This window comes from Argopecten irradians, chromosome 9 (assembly GCF_041381155.1).
Source record: "Argopecten irradians isolate NY chromosome 9, Ai_NY, whole genome shotgun sequence".
NCBI classification, from domain to species: Eukaryota; Metazoa; Mollusca; class Bivalvia; order Pectinida; family Pectinidae; genus Argopecten; species Argopecten irradians.
Window position 1 is genome coordinate 5305015 of NC_091142.1, and position 16622 is coordinate 5321636.

Below are 16622 nucleotides of genomic sequence, written 5' to 3' on the forward strand. Positions count from 1 at the left end.
TCGATATCCTTAGCAATAAAAGAAAAGGGGGAGGGGGTGGGTGGAAGGAATTGTAGCTGGCCATGAGTCTTCGCTGGTTGACTATATGTCATGCCCTTCGTTTTTCAGGTTGTAAATGATATATTACACATTTTTGAATCAGCATTAAAGTCCTGTATTAAATTCGACTATCAATTCACAAATGTGTGCGTACTTTCAAAACGCCAGTTACAAGATCACTACTGACGTCGAATGCTTTTTATTTGTCCTCAGAAAATGTGTGTAAAGAAAAAAGTGGAAAATCAAACCAAATGGAGAACCAAATGCAACAGAAAATGAGAGCTTCTAGGGGTCTGGGTGCACCCCATGGCCAGATGCCTTCCTTTTCTGTTTCAACAAAAACATATCTTAACGATAATGTTATAAGATAGGACAAACGATGTTAAAAAGTTAATGCACGTGACAAAAGGCTCCCTATTAGAAAACAGGATGATAGTAATAATTCCAGGCAGCGTCTGGCCATAGACAGACCACTAGCCTTCTTTTCTTTCACTGTCTAATACATGAATTATGAAGATTGTGTATGTTAGTGAAAATACATTATCTAATCTGACAGATAATATATAAAAGTAAAAGCTTACATCGTTAAAAAAGTTCACCTACATTTTTATTAGTCCTATAAAAACCTTCAATAGGCGACCCCTAGCTGCAATATTGGAGCTCAAAAGTATTTTAGACTGAAAATGGTGTCTTCTTTAGAGCTACAATTGTTCCCTATTACTGCTAATGGAGCAAAGTGATGATTATGCAAACCATTATAAAACGTCTGTTTGCATTATATCGTACTTATTTGATAAAGCTTACCTACTAGGCAATAAAACCGAACCACATAAAATATCAAATTCTCATCGAGGCATTATTTTTTTACATTATACATATGAAGGTCTTTCAGAAGGGAATTTATACGGCAAGTTCACAAAATGTGATTTTGACGTCTTGTGAGCGGTTACGGTAGATAGTAAGCATGGTATTTATGTTTGTTTTGGACAAAAATAAAATGTAAATGCATTTATATGCGTAAAATAATCGAAACCTTCAAAAAAGTATGAAAAACTGTGCCCGAGTGATTTTCGGAGGCAGTGCTCCACTACGTACGATACATGTACATAGGGACAATACGTATTCGGCCTACTATGCCTTTAGGCGGGTACGAATTGGTCCCTATGTATTCGTACCCGGCCTAAAGGCATAGTAGGCCGGGTACGTATATTCGTTCTAGGCGGCCCCAGACCCACATCCTTTTCTTTGCTTCGTGCCTCTATAAATATTCAGATTTTAGGCAGTGCAATTCTGTAACTTTATATTCAAAATATGATATTAGACGTCAAAAATAATAAACGAACATTTTTACATGGCTTCAATTATTTTTTGGAAAAAAAGTGTACATGAAGTCCTCAGAAAGCAGGATTTATCAGCATTTATTCGAGGGCCTCTGGGGCCGCCTAGGCCCCCAGACCCCCACCCTTCTTCGCTTTATGTCCATATAAATATTTTTTGATATTGCAATTCTGTAAGTAAAAAAAATTAAATCAAATCTTCAAATAAAAAATATGACACTTGACATGAAAACCATAAATAAACATCCTTAAATGGCTTCAATTATTTTCTGGAAAATGTGTTCATGAAATCCTCAGAATGCAGGATTTTGCACCATTTATTCTAGAGCTTCTGGGGGCCTAGGCGGCCCCCAGACCCCTCGCCTGATTTGCTTGGTCCCACGCCCCCTCTAACCGCAAAACCTGAATCCGCCCCTGCTGTAGACTGATAGGCTTAGCTACGTTGACAAATGATGTATATTATTACGTGAAGCTATATATTGGCTTATAGCTAATCAAGAGTTATCGCTCTTCGTAGAGAGCTCTCCTGTAAATGGCGGCAAAGATAAAGCAAACCGTTGTCTGTATCGACTGGTGAGAAAATGGTCATGATTACAAGTACTGGGAGATGACAGTTTACGATTGTGTCATAACATCAACACCATGGAGTAAGTATGCAGTTGTGAAATAGTCTTTTGAATGTAGAATATTTAATTAACGTGATTTTTGTATGTGTACTGTAGCGGAAAAGTCAATCGGATCTCATCCCCAGTAGACTACAATAACATTACATACAATATGTTAGTATCTCTGTGACGGGAGAGGAGAAAATGTAGCAGCCAGGCACAGGGCCATGTATAGTCTCTATGAAAAAATAGCCAGAAATACATATATGTATTTTTTTTCATATAGAGACTATACATGGCCCTTTGAGCCAGGCCGGGATTCGAAACCCTCCGAACACTAGCAAAATCAAATGCTCTATCGATGAAATACACATGTGTACAATATAGGCCTACATATATATACATGTATAAGTATTTTGTAAATGTACATTATACTGTATTGTAACAGGAGAGTAGAAAATGTAGCGGTCAGGCTCAAACCTAATCCCTATTGAGATTCCTCCTCTAGACTCTTTTATATTCGGACGTTTGATAGATCCGACGAGAGACATCTATCAAACGTCCGAATATAAAAGAGTCTAGAGGAGGAATCTCAATAGGGATTAGCTCAAACCCAGGACATTCAAACACTAGATGAAAGCTCTACCACTGAGATACTTGCATGGTCACCGATGATCCACCCTGTCCAATCCCACTACACAATAATATCTTTTCTGCTACTAAAACCAGTAGACCTACACTGTTTACAAGGTACATTTACTTTGTAGCTACAATGTACATGTTTAACAGGGCGAGAGTAGTGTGCTGCCAGCCAGACTCGAACCCGCGACCCTGGGCTTACAGGCCCACCCCTCTACTGACTGATCTAAAGGGAAATTCCCACTAGCGCGAAGCTAGAAGGCCACTGTATAACTATGTACAATTAAAACCCGCCTCACATGTATATGTACAGGTGATTGAAGTTCTTACTATAGAATAGACATGTATCATATAAATTTAGAATATGAAAAAATCAGTATTACATTTAGGCCTTCTATACAAATTAAAAATAAACAATTTTGTAACGCCTTAAATGCACTAATGATGAGTTTGAATTTAGTGTGTAATGTTACAGTCTGTAACGTTTATTTTTTTCCTTGCTGGTCACTTGAACTAGTAAACTCCAAAGTTTTACGAGTACTAGTCCTACTATCTAATCACTAGTCCAAATTAAATGTACAGCCAATTTGCTTCAGCCCTTCAGTCATGATCAGTTTACAATTTTGACCCAAATTACAGTCTTAACTATTGTCTATTGACTGGATAGTCTTAATATCTGATATTTTTTTTTTTTTTTTAGCCAAATGACAGGTCAGCCTGATATATATGGTCATCGGTCAGTCTCACTTTGATATCTGTGAATCTAATGTTGAGTATGGAAATGACCACTAGTGAAACACAAAATGAGCCACCAGATGGGGAGCTGGACTTCTACCCGACACATGCCTGGGGGCTAGACCATTACTTCATGATATTTAACAAGATGTATATAGCAGACGTTCTACAGCTGAGAGAGAATGCCATGTATCCAGGTAAGGGCAGTTTGTGTGGTTCGAAATGTGTGTGCATAGTATACATGTATGTATGTTTCTACATGGGCGAGATGTGCGGAGAGGCTGCAGAATTCAGGTGGTTAAGATGTTGCGACATATTACCACAAGATCTCTACCTCTGGGTTGTGAGTTTATTCCATGTGGGGCAGTTGCCAGGTACTGACTACATGTACTTGCTAGTTATTTTTCTTTGGGTACTCTGGCTTTCCTCCACCACCTAAACCTGGCAGATTTTTAAATGACCCTTGCTGGATATTTAAACAAACAAAGAGAAAATGTACATGTTGTGTTGATATGTATACAGTGACCACCTCTCTATAAGGACCACCTGTGTATTTAGACATTTAGAGACCACTTTTCTCTAGTTCCTTGGGTGATCTGTATAGACAGGTTTGACTGTATATGTATAGGATTCATTTGATAAACATGTACCTTTAAAATGAACTATCTTTTTTCACAGGGACCTACATGTACAGGAGTCACCCCTTGTTTAAGGTCGATATTGTCGGGGTGGTGGTGAAGGTGGACCAAAACCACACCTGTTTTACCTACACAGGTAAGAGTAAAGTATACAGGTAATGTACCTGTTTTACCTACACAGGTAAGGTAACTGGACAGGTAATGTACATGTTTAACCTACACAGGTAAGGTAACTGGACAGGCAATGTACCTGTTTTATCTACACAGGTAAGGTAACTGGACAGGTAATGTACATGTTTAACCTACACAGGTAAGGTAACTGGACAGGCAATGTACCTGTTTTACCTACACAGGTAAGGTAACTGGACAGGTAATGTACCTGTTTTACCTACACAGGTAAGGTTACTGGAAAGGTAATATACCTTTTTTACCTACACCTAGATTTCATAGTGGATGACTACTTGACAAATTATCTTTTTACTGTATTTAATAACTTTCTGACAAACTTTTATATTGGAAATGATAAAATATATAATTTCTAGCTGATTTTCAGTAGGCAAGTATACATTGGAAGCTTAACATATATTGACAGGTTTGACTGATTTTATAAATTTCTTGTTTTAGTTGATGATGGGACAGGTGTTATTCCATGTTGTTGCTGGAAGAAAGACTTTTACAATGTTCCAGGTATGTATAGAAAGTCACCGTAATATTCTGGCACTTATATCATTATTACAAGCACCATTGTGTTATATCTGTTATCAATGTTTAAACAAATGGTGTGGCAAATATCAGTCTATTGAAAATTATTTTCCTGTTTTCAAGAGTGACCCAGGTCCTAACCTGAACTATTCACCTGATGTTTTGGATACATTTGAAAATAATATTCAAAAAGGTATAGCTACAAATATTTTTCAAATCTTTTAAAAGATAAAATCCACAGATTGTCCACATCATGAATCTCCCTGTTTTACAATGTGTAGTAGGCCACAAGTTATACAGAGGAATCTAAATATAGATTATTTTTAGCCCACCATCATCAGATGCATTCAACAACCTAACCATATAACTCAAGACCGTAATTGGTGCTCTATCTTTCCTGAATGAAGCAATTAATGGGAAGATATTTACAATGAAAGTACATGTATACAAAAATAAAGCTACTATTGTCTAATGTAAAGTCTAATATGGATAGGGGTCTCTTCTGTTCATTGGTGGGAAACGGGGGCAGGTAGATAAAAACTTTCAACAGGTTTGACGGATTTGATAAATTTCTTGTTTTAGTTGATGATGGGACAGGTGTAATTCCATGTTGTTGCTGGAAGAAAGACTTTTACAATGTTCCAGGTATGTATAGAAAGTCACCGTAATATTCTGGCACTTATATCATTATTACAAGCACCATTGTGTTATATCTGTTATCAATGTTTAAACAAATGGTGTGGCAAATATCAGTCTATTGAAAATTATTTTCCTGTTTTCAAGAGTGACCCAGGTCCTAACTTGAACTATTCACCTGATGTTTTGAATATATTTGAAAATAATATTCAAAAAGGTATAGGCTACAATATTTTTCAAATCTTTTAAAAGATAAAATCCACAGATTGTCCACATCATGAATCTCCTGGTTTTACAATGTGTAGTAGGCCACAAGTTATACAGAGGAATCTAAATATAGATTATTTTTAGCCCACCATCATCAGATGCATTCAACAACCTAACATATAACTCAAGACCGTAATTGGTGCTCTATCTTTCTGAATGAAGCAATTAATGGGAAGTAACTCTTATTTAGCAAATGAAAGTACATGTATACAAATATAAAGCTACTATTGTCTATTGGTAAAGTCTAATGGGGATGGATAGGGGTCTCGTCTGAATTCATTGGTGGGAAACGGGGGCAGGTAGATAAAAACTTTCATGATAAATAAAACGGGGTCCATGGAATGAGACAAGAGGGGATTCTCTTGGAATGAAACTACAGGGCACATTCCCTTGGAATGACAAAAGAGGACATTCCCTTGTCCCATGGAAAACAAGATAGAATTCCTATAGAATGGGACATTTTGGGATTACCATGAAATGGAGATAAAGAGAGGGATCTTTGATAAGGAGCGGCCATTTCTGGTTTGTCAGATTAATAAATTGATCTTTGATAAAGGAAATATAAATGAACTAATTTCTTGATTAATAGATATCTTACACAATCCATAAGTCTATGTAATATGACCATGACCATGACCATGATGTTTTTTGTTTAGATCCTGGATCAAGTTTCTTAGAGCTTCCTTCTGATCTGCAACGTTTGGCAGCTAGAATTACTGACCAGAAAGAACACGAAGGATATAATCTTGGAGATCTGATAAGGGTACGAGGGAAAATTAAAGTCTTCCGAGATCAGCGAGAAGTGGTGGCCCGATACCATAGTATCCTTCAAAAATGTCATGTAATTCATGAGAAGGTTTTTTAGCTTTCCTAGTCTGTCAACAAGTCATTTAATTTACTACTAGTCATAAAGTACTGAATGGGTTTGAAAACAACTCGGTCAAAAATATCCTTGGGGAAAGAGGATCAATTTTTGCACCATTAGTGACTCTGATCCCCTTGAAGGCCATACGCGCAAGGCAGAATAGAAAAAAAATAGAGAACGTTCTTTATTGTCAGAAAATACTGAACAGATTTTCACCAATATCAGGGTGATTTGGAACAGATTTTGCACAAATATCGAGACTTTTTGTAAAAGTTGGCTCAGAAGGAAAATTACCTTTTTGAAATACATTTGTATGACCATGGTTGTGACCATGACAGCATCTGTCCTATTTTTTTTTCCCACCTTGACTGGTTACCAAGCGCGACTTGATGATCCTATGGAAGAGGTACAGAGACTAGCTGAACTACCTAAACTGTACAAACAGAACTACGACCAACCTGTCCAACTTCCTCAGAAGGTTCAACACGAAATTGAGAACAAACAACAAGAATCTATCACTGGAATCTTATCAAAGGTGAAGTTTCAGTCGCGTTAAAGCTCAAAGTTTATTTTCAACTTCGATCAAGACGACAATTTAGAACATATTGCTTTAGGTTAATTTGTGTGTGATAAAAACGTGGTATTCTGATAAAATCACACATACTGTCATATTAGCTATTTTTCATTTACAATAGCTTAAAACCAAGAAAACAAGATTTTAATTCTGTTTCCAACAAAAAATAACTAATTTTCATGAACAAAAACTCTGAGAATGGTGCAAAAAACCCACTTTATCATCATGTCCCAATAGAGATGTCGAAGTTGCATATTGATTTAGAAAAAATATTCCATTAGAAAATTAATGGAATCATATGTTTAAATGTAATTTATGTCATCAAGTCTGGTTAATTATAAGCATTGATTTAACTATTTTCTAATTGCATTAGGTTAATAAATAAATTTTGTTTTCAAACTTTTGTGAGAATCTGCTCCGCGGATTCACACAGTTTACAAACAAAATTTCTTTCATACCCTAATGAAGTTAAAAAATAGTGACATCAATGCTTAAAATTTTTTTTCCACTCAACACTTTTGAAATTATTTTTATGAAAAAGTTTTCTTTTTTTCAGGTTTTCTGTTGAAATAAAATCTCAATTTGTTAAAGAAAGGTAATTAAAAATGTGATTGATTGATATTTTTTTCCTTCAACGTAGGAAAGCATGATACTGCAAATGAAGAAGGATTTAATGGACTACTTCCAGGAGAATCAAACAAAGGAGATTACTCTGCAGGACAACATCCTAGAGAAAATAAACTCGAAGGTTAGTCTTTTTTTTTTATTTGAATCCTTAATACCATGTAACAGGTAATTTTCACAAAGAAGATATATTTGCAATTTGCATGATGTTAATGAAAAAATAATTCATGCCACTTTATTGAACCCCTTTATTCATAGGCTTAAAGTTTTAAATTTTTATAGTACTTCAGAGACTTTTTTGTGGCCTCTTTGGGACCATACAATGGCTGGTAGCCAAGGAGTTGTCTCCCCTTTGTTCCATTAAAATATAAATCCATGTTTATGTATCTTACACTGCAAGATGCTGTGGGAAGGTTAATCTTAATCAGGGGAGAAAGAAATTGTAAAACTATCTCCATAAGGTACAGTCCGTAGTACACAGGTCTCCATGGCAACCGATATGATGTAAATCTATAATTACGACTTTCCATGTACGGCTTCATGAACAGAAAAGAATTTTTCACAGGAGTGTTGTCCGGTACGTAGAAAACCTCCCCACCCAAGTTGTGGTTCAATCGTAGGGCTCTGTCGGCGCATATAAAAGCCCACGCTGTGTTCCCTACATACACCTGCTGGAATTTAGACTGACCATCCCCGACCTGAACGAGCCTGCCCCTTTTTGAGGCTGCTGACCGTAGACCACTGGTGACATAGAAGGGGTCCTCTTCCCCATACATAACATTAGCCCTTAGCGACATCGTCCACAAGCACCGCCCTATAATGGAGATGTAGACACAATATAAACTAAAAAGAAAAAGGAAATACAGGAGATTTCTGTATAGTTTTGAGGATTACCCTTTGATACTTATTTCAGAGGAGGACTTTTTGCCCATTTTTCAATTTAAAACATTGATAAGCTTAATTGTCAAATCACCTCAACTATACACTAACAAATTAAATCTAAATAACAGCTGAATTCAATAATTAAATTTCTGCAAAAAATAATGTCTTTGTTATTGCTTTGTTTATAAAAAATGTAGCTAGTTCAATTATTTTCAAATTTCTTGGAAGCCCTAATGGCTTGCTTATATGCTTTAACATTTATATCTGCTGCATGGAAATGAAGGAACACAATTGCATAAACCTATTTTGTCAATTTGCTATTTTTCCTTAATTTTGATATCAGATATTAAAACCTTTGGGGAAAATGACAAAATTATCTTTTTCCCAAAAGTAAAACCCGATCCCATGTCAAAAGTACTGAAAAAATCTTTTTTGAAACCTCAATATGAATTTTGAAAACAATTTTACCATTGTCACATTTCTTGCCATTAGCCTTTAGGACTTCACACTCTGCTTCATACTTTGTGGCTGGGTAACCAGGGAAAAGAAATTGTTTTGGTACAAACGTGGTTGTCTCTCTTCCATCCCTGATGTCGTCGAAGCCCACCACCACATCAACAGTACTGCAGAATACAAGTCTCTCAACTCCATTGTTCAGGCAACTCTCCACAATGTTTTTGGTGCCTGGAAAATGTAAAGCAAATTAATAATAACCTTCCATAACTTTTCAGACGACCTTCCATGATCTTTCAGGCAACCTTCTATAACCTTTCAGGCAACCTTCCATAACCTTTAAGGCAACCTTCCATAACCTTTAAGGCAACCTTCCATAACCTTTCAGGCATTCTTCCATAACCTTTCAGACAACCTTCCATAACCTTTCAGGCAACCTTCCATAACCTTTCAGGCAACCTTCCATAACCTTTCAGGCAACCTTCCATAACCTTTCAGGCAACCTTCCATAACCTTTAAGGCAACCTTCCATAACCTTTCAGGCATTCTTCCATAACCTTTCAGACAACCTTCCATAACCTTTCAGGCAACCTTCCATAACCTTTCAAGCAACCTTCCATAACCTTTCAGGCAACCTTCCATAACCTTTCAGGCAACATTCCATAGCCTCAACCTTCCATAATATTTCGTATTCTTAAAAGGTAAGGGTAAGTATAGTAAGAGCGTGTTTTGTAATTCAGGCAATTACAGCTTTCCACAACGGGTTTAATTTGGTGCCTTGAAAATTTACCGTGAAACTTGTCTTAACTTTTCAGACAACTCTTCAAAACATTGTTGGCCCCTATAATTTTCTGTAAAGAACTGACATTGCATCTCTGTAAAAGTACATTTGTATGTGTTGAAAGCAAGTCTGTTTGTTTTTGCTCAGGCAACTTTCCACAAATGTTTGATGGCTTTAAAATAGACATGTATATATTAAAATTGCTTTATTTCCTCAGCCCAGTGACATAAATATAATTTTCTCCCTCTTACAATTGAAGCTTAGCCATCATTGTATAGATATTTTACCTTGGACATTAACCAACTGCCTGCCCTCAATGTACAGATATTTTAGTTTGGATATTAGCCCTCTGCATGTCCTCAATGTAGATATTTTACTTTGGACCTTAACCCTCTTCATGGCCTCAATGTATAGGTATTTTACCATGGACGTTAACCCTCTGTATGGCTTCAATGTATAGATATCTAACAAACATAGATTTTCTTACAAATTGACACAAAATAAATGTTGTGATTTCTGTGTAGACTCTCCTGAGGATGAAAACATTTCTTTTTTGTCCTAGATCTATAATCCCACGTACAAAACTGTTTCAAAATGCTTGTAAAGAACTGGTTCCAAATGTCAATCCTGACCTTATCATTAATCTCATACCTGATATCTTTGTCAAAATTTATTACATAGCTCTGAAAATAATACCGATTCATCAAACAAAATTATTTTTGATTCCGTTTTCGAATACATCATCGACTCCAAAAGATTCTAAATAATTATTTCTTTACACTCCATTTCCCCTCCCATCTGCATCTGCATCGCTCTCTCCCCCTCCTTCGCCTGTCTCTCTCTAAGTCTCACTCTCTTCTCTCTCAATTTCTTTCTCCCTCTCCCCTCTCTCTTTTTTTGTCATGGAATGTTTGTGTGAGTGAGAGTGTGTGCGTTATTCAAATGTATTGTCATGTATATATTGTATTGTCGTATGTGTCAAGGAGAGCATCTAGTAGCCCTAGGGCTGTGTGCAATCCTCGTTAAAGAAATAAAGAATTAGAACAGGTACTTTCCCTAAACGTTCACCCTCTGCATACCCTCAATGCATAGATATTTTACCATGGACGTTAAACCTCTTCATGCCCTCAATGTATATATATATATTAACTTGAACGTTAACCATCCGCATACCCTCAATGTATAGATATTTTACCTTGGACGTTAAACCTCTGAATGCCCTCATTGTATATATATTTTACCCTTAACATTCACCCTTTGCTTCTGCATGCCCTCAATGTATATATATATATTACCTTGAACGTTAACCCTCTGCATGCCCTCAATATCCGGAAATGTTCCATAGCTGACCATTCCGGCCACGTGTACCACAGCGGTCACTCCCCTGCAAGCCTGCTGGACTGTGGGTAAGTCACAGATATTCCCTAGTATACTTGTCAAAGGTTTGGGTTCCTTGTGTCCTACAGCAAAACAATTTTCAAATTCGTAGTTATGGAAGGCTATAAGTTTTGTATAGGATTTGAATTTCATTGTTTAAGTAAAATTTGTCTTTGAATAGTCGTATAAAATTATCAATGACAAAACTTCATTCACTTGAGGAAAAAAACTTCGTGTTTCACTCATATTTCTGATTCATTAGACAAAGATTAATAAAATCTTACATAATGTCAAGTGGACAGAAATAAAACCGAGTGTGCGATTTTGGCTTGTCACTATTTGTACGAGGCTTGTGTTGACAGAGAAAATGTTAAATCATTATGGAAGAATATCTGGTACCACTCAAAATTCTGAGACCTTAGATATATCTGCCATATGTCCTTGTCTACCAATTGTGTCTTGAATATGGACATAATATCTAGTACTTTCATCTCGGATACCTGATTTGTCCTTTCTTAAGTAAGTCTGTTTGAGTATGGACGAATATCTAGTACTCGAATCTCTGACACATCATCTGTTCTTTCCTTACCTAATTTGTCGGAGTAAGGACAAATGTTTAGTACTCGAATCTCTGACAAATCATCTGTTCTTCCCTTACCAAATTTGTTGGAGTAAGGACAAATGTCTAGTACTCGGATCTCTGACACATGATCTGTTTATGGTTACCAAGTTTGTTGGAGTATCGACGAATATTCAGTACTCGAATATCTGATACATGATATGTTTATGCTTATCAAGTTTGTTGGAGTATGGACGAATATTCAGTACTCGAATATCTGATACATGATATTTTTAAGCTTACCAAGTTTTTGGGTTCTAGAACTCGAATCTTCGACACATGATCTGTTCTATTCTTACCAAGTTTGTTGGAGTATGGTCGAATATCTAGTACTCGAATCTCTGATACATGGTCTGTCCTTTCCTGTAAGTGCCCTACAATATGTTGACCAAGGAATCCTGCCCCGCCGGTTACCAAGACAACGTCTCTAGTTGCTGATTGGCTGACATCATTCAATGTTGCCTTTGTGATACTGGTTGCTGATTGACTGATATCATTCACTGTTGTCATGGCGATAGTTCTCCTTTGTAATTTCTGTTCGCAGGATAAGCTTCTGAAACGTAAAAAAGAGTAAATTTAATATTATTTTTTTAACGAATTAGTGTTCAAATTTGTTATTGCCAGTGATTGATATTTACATTTTATGCATGAGGCTGTCATTAGCAAGAGTTTTGGTAATCATTCACGATACATGCTTACGTCTAACTTCTGTTGATATGTTTTCCCTCAATGATAATAGAAATAGGTAAATCATCTGATGTTGCTTACAATTTTATATTAAGTAGTCCTTTATTACATATCTGTTATATAACCTTGTAACTACAAATGACTAAAGACGTAATAATGCATAAGTGACATAAGTTATGTTTTATTATTTTCTATATTTAGTTATTAACTAGAAGAATCACAATATGAATTTAATAATGTATATTCAATGAAATTATTTTATCGTATTACATTTAATGAATATTGTTTCAATTATTGAAACCTAAAATTGTCACGGAAAACAAAACGCTTCACTGTGAATTCGACAAAAGATTGCATTATCACTTAATTAACATATTATACACAATTAATTAATGAACTAATTAATAATCATAAGTACTCTATGACATGAAAATTCAATTTTATCTATCAAATATTTAACAAAGATTACCTGAGGAGTGAGCGTTGATGATTTATTCTCCGTGTCCAGTTTATCAATCCATTCGTCATTGTGTCGACACTGCATAAACTGCTTGAACGTCTTTCAATAGGGGGCGCCACATGCATTGATACTTTCAAAAGGATTAAAGGCCAAGAATAGCTAATTATTAGTGACAAGGAAAACGGACAATTTGTCAGGTTGTAGCATACAGTATTTTCAACATACAAAAAATGTTCAATCGTAGTGATTTTGTGTTGGACCATCTGACATAAAATGGTGGGTGAAAATATCTGAAATAGTGAATCGATGAACCTTAGATGACCTTAAATGTGAAACTAGTTTTCGGCCGTGGATACGAAACAAGTTTTTGTTCCCATTTCCACTAAAGCATTGATAAGTGCATCCTCTTTCCCAGATGTTTGTCGTCCTATCGCTTACTAAAAAATGATAGTAAGCTATATAGTGCGACGAACACCTAGGAAAGAGGATATGATAAGTGCAGTTCACTGAAATGTTCACCGATTTCAAACGTTCAATCTACATATATACCAACATCATGTATAATATGTAATCATGTATAGTTTGTTTTAGCCATGCTCTTTTTGTTTATGTTGATTAAATAATAGTTAAAGACCATCATTATACCAGACACTAACATGTATTTCTGTGACACAGCAGCTGTAAATGATTGGAAGCAATTCTTGTCGACTAATCCATGTCATACTGGGTCTGGTAGCTAGCGACACCTGATCTTCTAAGGCAGTTACCATGGTAACTGTTCAGAATATCAGGAAGATAGAAAGTACATGTTCAAAATCATCATCCACTGATCAGCTGATACTTATAACTGTGATAAGTTTAGCGTAGATTTCCCAATAGATACAATGTAATTATGCCATGCAATAAAATGAAGAGATCTTCTTTGTTAGCCAATCGTCCAGTTGCCCTGTCCCATGACATCTTACATAAACTACAACGACCCTGATTGCCACAATGATATAAAAGAGGCAAAACATATGCATTATATGTGTCTATTGTTCATAGACGAGATATTCTTTACAAAGTCAATATATGCTTTTACAGTTTTCGTGCAGTGACTGTGAGAAAAAACAGTGTGTTGAGGATGTTCTTGTACAACTGGAGGAGGATGGGAAGGTTTGCACTCGACAGGAGCAACACCACAATGTGATAGAGGTCAGTACAGTACACACATGATCACAAGGTGAAGGGTCACGTGACTCGAAATGATACGTGTCACGGAAAAATGGCGACAAATCCTGCCATTTGAAGAAACAATTGCCATACAGGATAGCTGATGTAGCCACCCAACCTTTGTTATCCATAGCCTAAAATCATCTTTGTATTGGTACATATATACTGGTGTAATCTTGTGCCCAAATTCATAGTCGTTTTGTTCACTTTCCTGAATTGAAGCATGTTCAAGCTCACATTGTCGTCAGAGTTTCGTGAAACTTACTCGTGAACCTTCAGTCTTGGACTGTTCATTGTAAAAAGATCTTAATGTTTCAGTAATTCCGTCTCCAAACGGGATCATAAGATACTGTAAACTAATATTTTTTGCGGCGATCATCGACTAACATTTGCACGTTGATGCATAATCGTTCATCTGTACCCGAGCTTGAGACTTTTGCTGTGATTAAATTTCCTGATGTCTTATCGCCCGAAATAATCGCAAAATTATCCTGCACACAAAAAGAAGTTGATTTACAGTAACATAATAGCAGAGTTCAAATGGAGTCTTTTATTATTGGATGATTTTGTGTCTTGCTGGTGTGTCAACATATTTTTACTTCTTTATTTTTTTTGTCAAACACTTATAAAGATTTGTACAGCATTATGATACCAACTTCCTGTAGTAAAGGCTCACTTAAGTTACATTTTTATAAATCTCATAAACTAATGCATTATATACCTTATGTAAAGGTCTGTTGCACAAAAAGTTAGACTTTCTGATACTTCTGAAGTGGAAACTTTATGTTTTGTTATTTTTCGAAGAGGGAAATTAATATCACTCCAAATTAAATGATACCTTAGAATTCACAGTTGTATGGCTCTAGAGACAAAAAATACCTAATGTATCTATATAAACATTATATTTTGACGTTAATTTCATTGAATGTATGGAACAAATGTCCAGATAGGGCTAGATTACACATTTGTAAAGATGAGTGAAGGACCTATTTCCAAACTCTCGAAAGTAATCTGCAACAACGATTCGTTCCTTTTGTAGTATTTTGTTTTTACTTCATGATATCTGTCATTTACTGTGTTCAATTTAGAGAAGTGTAAATATTCGATGAAAAACAATTGTTAATTGTTTTTTTAGGTACTTGTGAATTCTTCTGCCCTAGAAAAGGCTTTGCTTGACATTATGGAAAAGAAATGTCGGAACTCAAAATGTGGGTACTTTTTTTCCTGGATCAAAATACAGCTCAACTCATGAATATTGAGAAGTCGAAATCCCATTTATGTTTGTATTGTATGATAATGTGATATCATAGATAAACCATAGAAGGCTACTGTAAAACTACTGTAAATATGGAGGTTTTCGCGTGAGGATATTTTAGCTCGTTACCTTTCAAACTTTTCACACGAGGACATTTTAGCTACGTCATCTTTCAAAGTTTTCACAGTGTGGATATTTTCGCGCTGTTTTCTATCAAAAACAGGAGTAGATTATTAATTAACTTTCTTCATTAACACAGGTTACTTACATCACACTATTATCATCTTTCCGTTGTAGACTCTACCTCAGGATGTCATCTATTGAACCTTCACCAAGAACTTTGTCGGACATTCCAATATGCTAAGGTCAAGGTCACAGCGGTACGTGCCTGCCTCACGCGGCTCGAAGAAAACAGTGACATTATCAGAGTAGCGGTCGACAGATACATCACAGTGGCCTAAAACCAAGGTCACATTGTGAAGGTCAAGGTCATGTTGATTAACCTTGTCTTTGCTTCATCATGTCTGCATGTAATGGTGCTAAAAACTCTTTAATTTGTTATATCCAGTATGTAATTCTGTTTTGAAAACTTAACTGACGACTGTTTTTTCACTGAAGACTGTTTAACTGTCCTTGGGATATTGGAACAGTTCCGTTTGACTTGGTATTGACATCACATTTCAAAGTGTTCAAATCATAGGGATGGTGTTTTCCAATACAATACTGAATGACAAGGAAGCCCCATCATCTTATCCTTAAAGACAGTTTTGCTGCTACGCTGTAAGTTTGATACCATTTATCTTTCTTCAATGCTTCCACTTATATTCTTATTCCCCTGTTTCCATTTATATCTCTTCCAAACAAAATTGTATACAATGTGCAAAACAATGTTATCCTTTACTAGTTGTTAAACATAGAAATATTTTGAGAGAATATTAGAATTGATAACCTCTGTATATATATGTTGGAAAACTGTATAAAATGTGTTGTTTAACCAGTCCTTCTCATTTCTATCTTAACGTAATGATCAAGATTTGAATGCTTATTTTACATACAGGTTTTATACCTGGGTACAAAAGTGTACGTATCGATTCATTCTTTTATATGATATCGAATTCCACACATGGCTAGTGATGCAAAGACATGCTTGGCATCTAAAGTTGAGTGCAGTGCTGTAAGTTGGTACTAGAATTAAAAAGGGAAGTGACATCTAAAGTTGAGTACAGTGCTGTAAG

At 35.9% G+C, this 16622-nt stretch overlaps 2 protein-coding genes across 2 annotated transcripts; one reads left to right on the forward strand and one right to left on the reverse strand.

Annotated features, from left to right (window-relative positions):
- Positions 1–1874: 1874 nt before the first annotated feature.
- LOC138331178 (CST complex subunit STN1-like) lies at positions 1875–16381 on the forward strand. The gene is made up of 10 exons (XM_069278656.1): positions 1875–2023; positions 3321–3552; positions 4034–4129; positions 4618–4680; positions 6255–6419; positions 6844–6998; positions 7678–7785; positions 14004–14114; positions 15268–15340; positions 15685–16381. Exons 2-10 carry the CDS (start codon positions 3387–3389, stop codon positions 15846–15848), a joined length of 1101 nt encoding a protein of 366 aa, XP_069134757.1. The 5' UTR covers positions 1875–2023; positions 3321–3386; the 3' UTR covers positions 15849–16381.
- Positions 7901–13824, reverse strand: LOC138331179 (3 beta-hydroxysteroid dehydrogenase/Delta 5-->4-isomerase type 1-like). The gene is made up of 5 exons (XM_069278657.1): positions 12930–13824; positions 12073–12326; positions 11073–11237; positions 9012–9227; positions 7901–8475 (listed from the first exon to the last, which is right to left on the reverse strand). Exons 1-5 carry the CDS (start codon positions 13181–13183, stop codon positions 7922–7924), a joined length of 1443 nt encoding a protein of 480 aa, XP_069134758.1. The 5' UTR covers positions 13184–13824; the 3' UTR covers positions 7901–7921.
- Positions 16382–16622: the final 241 nt, after the last annotated feature.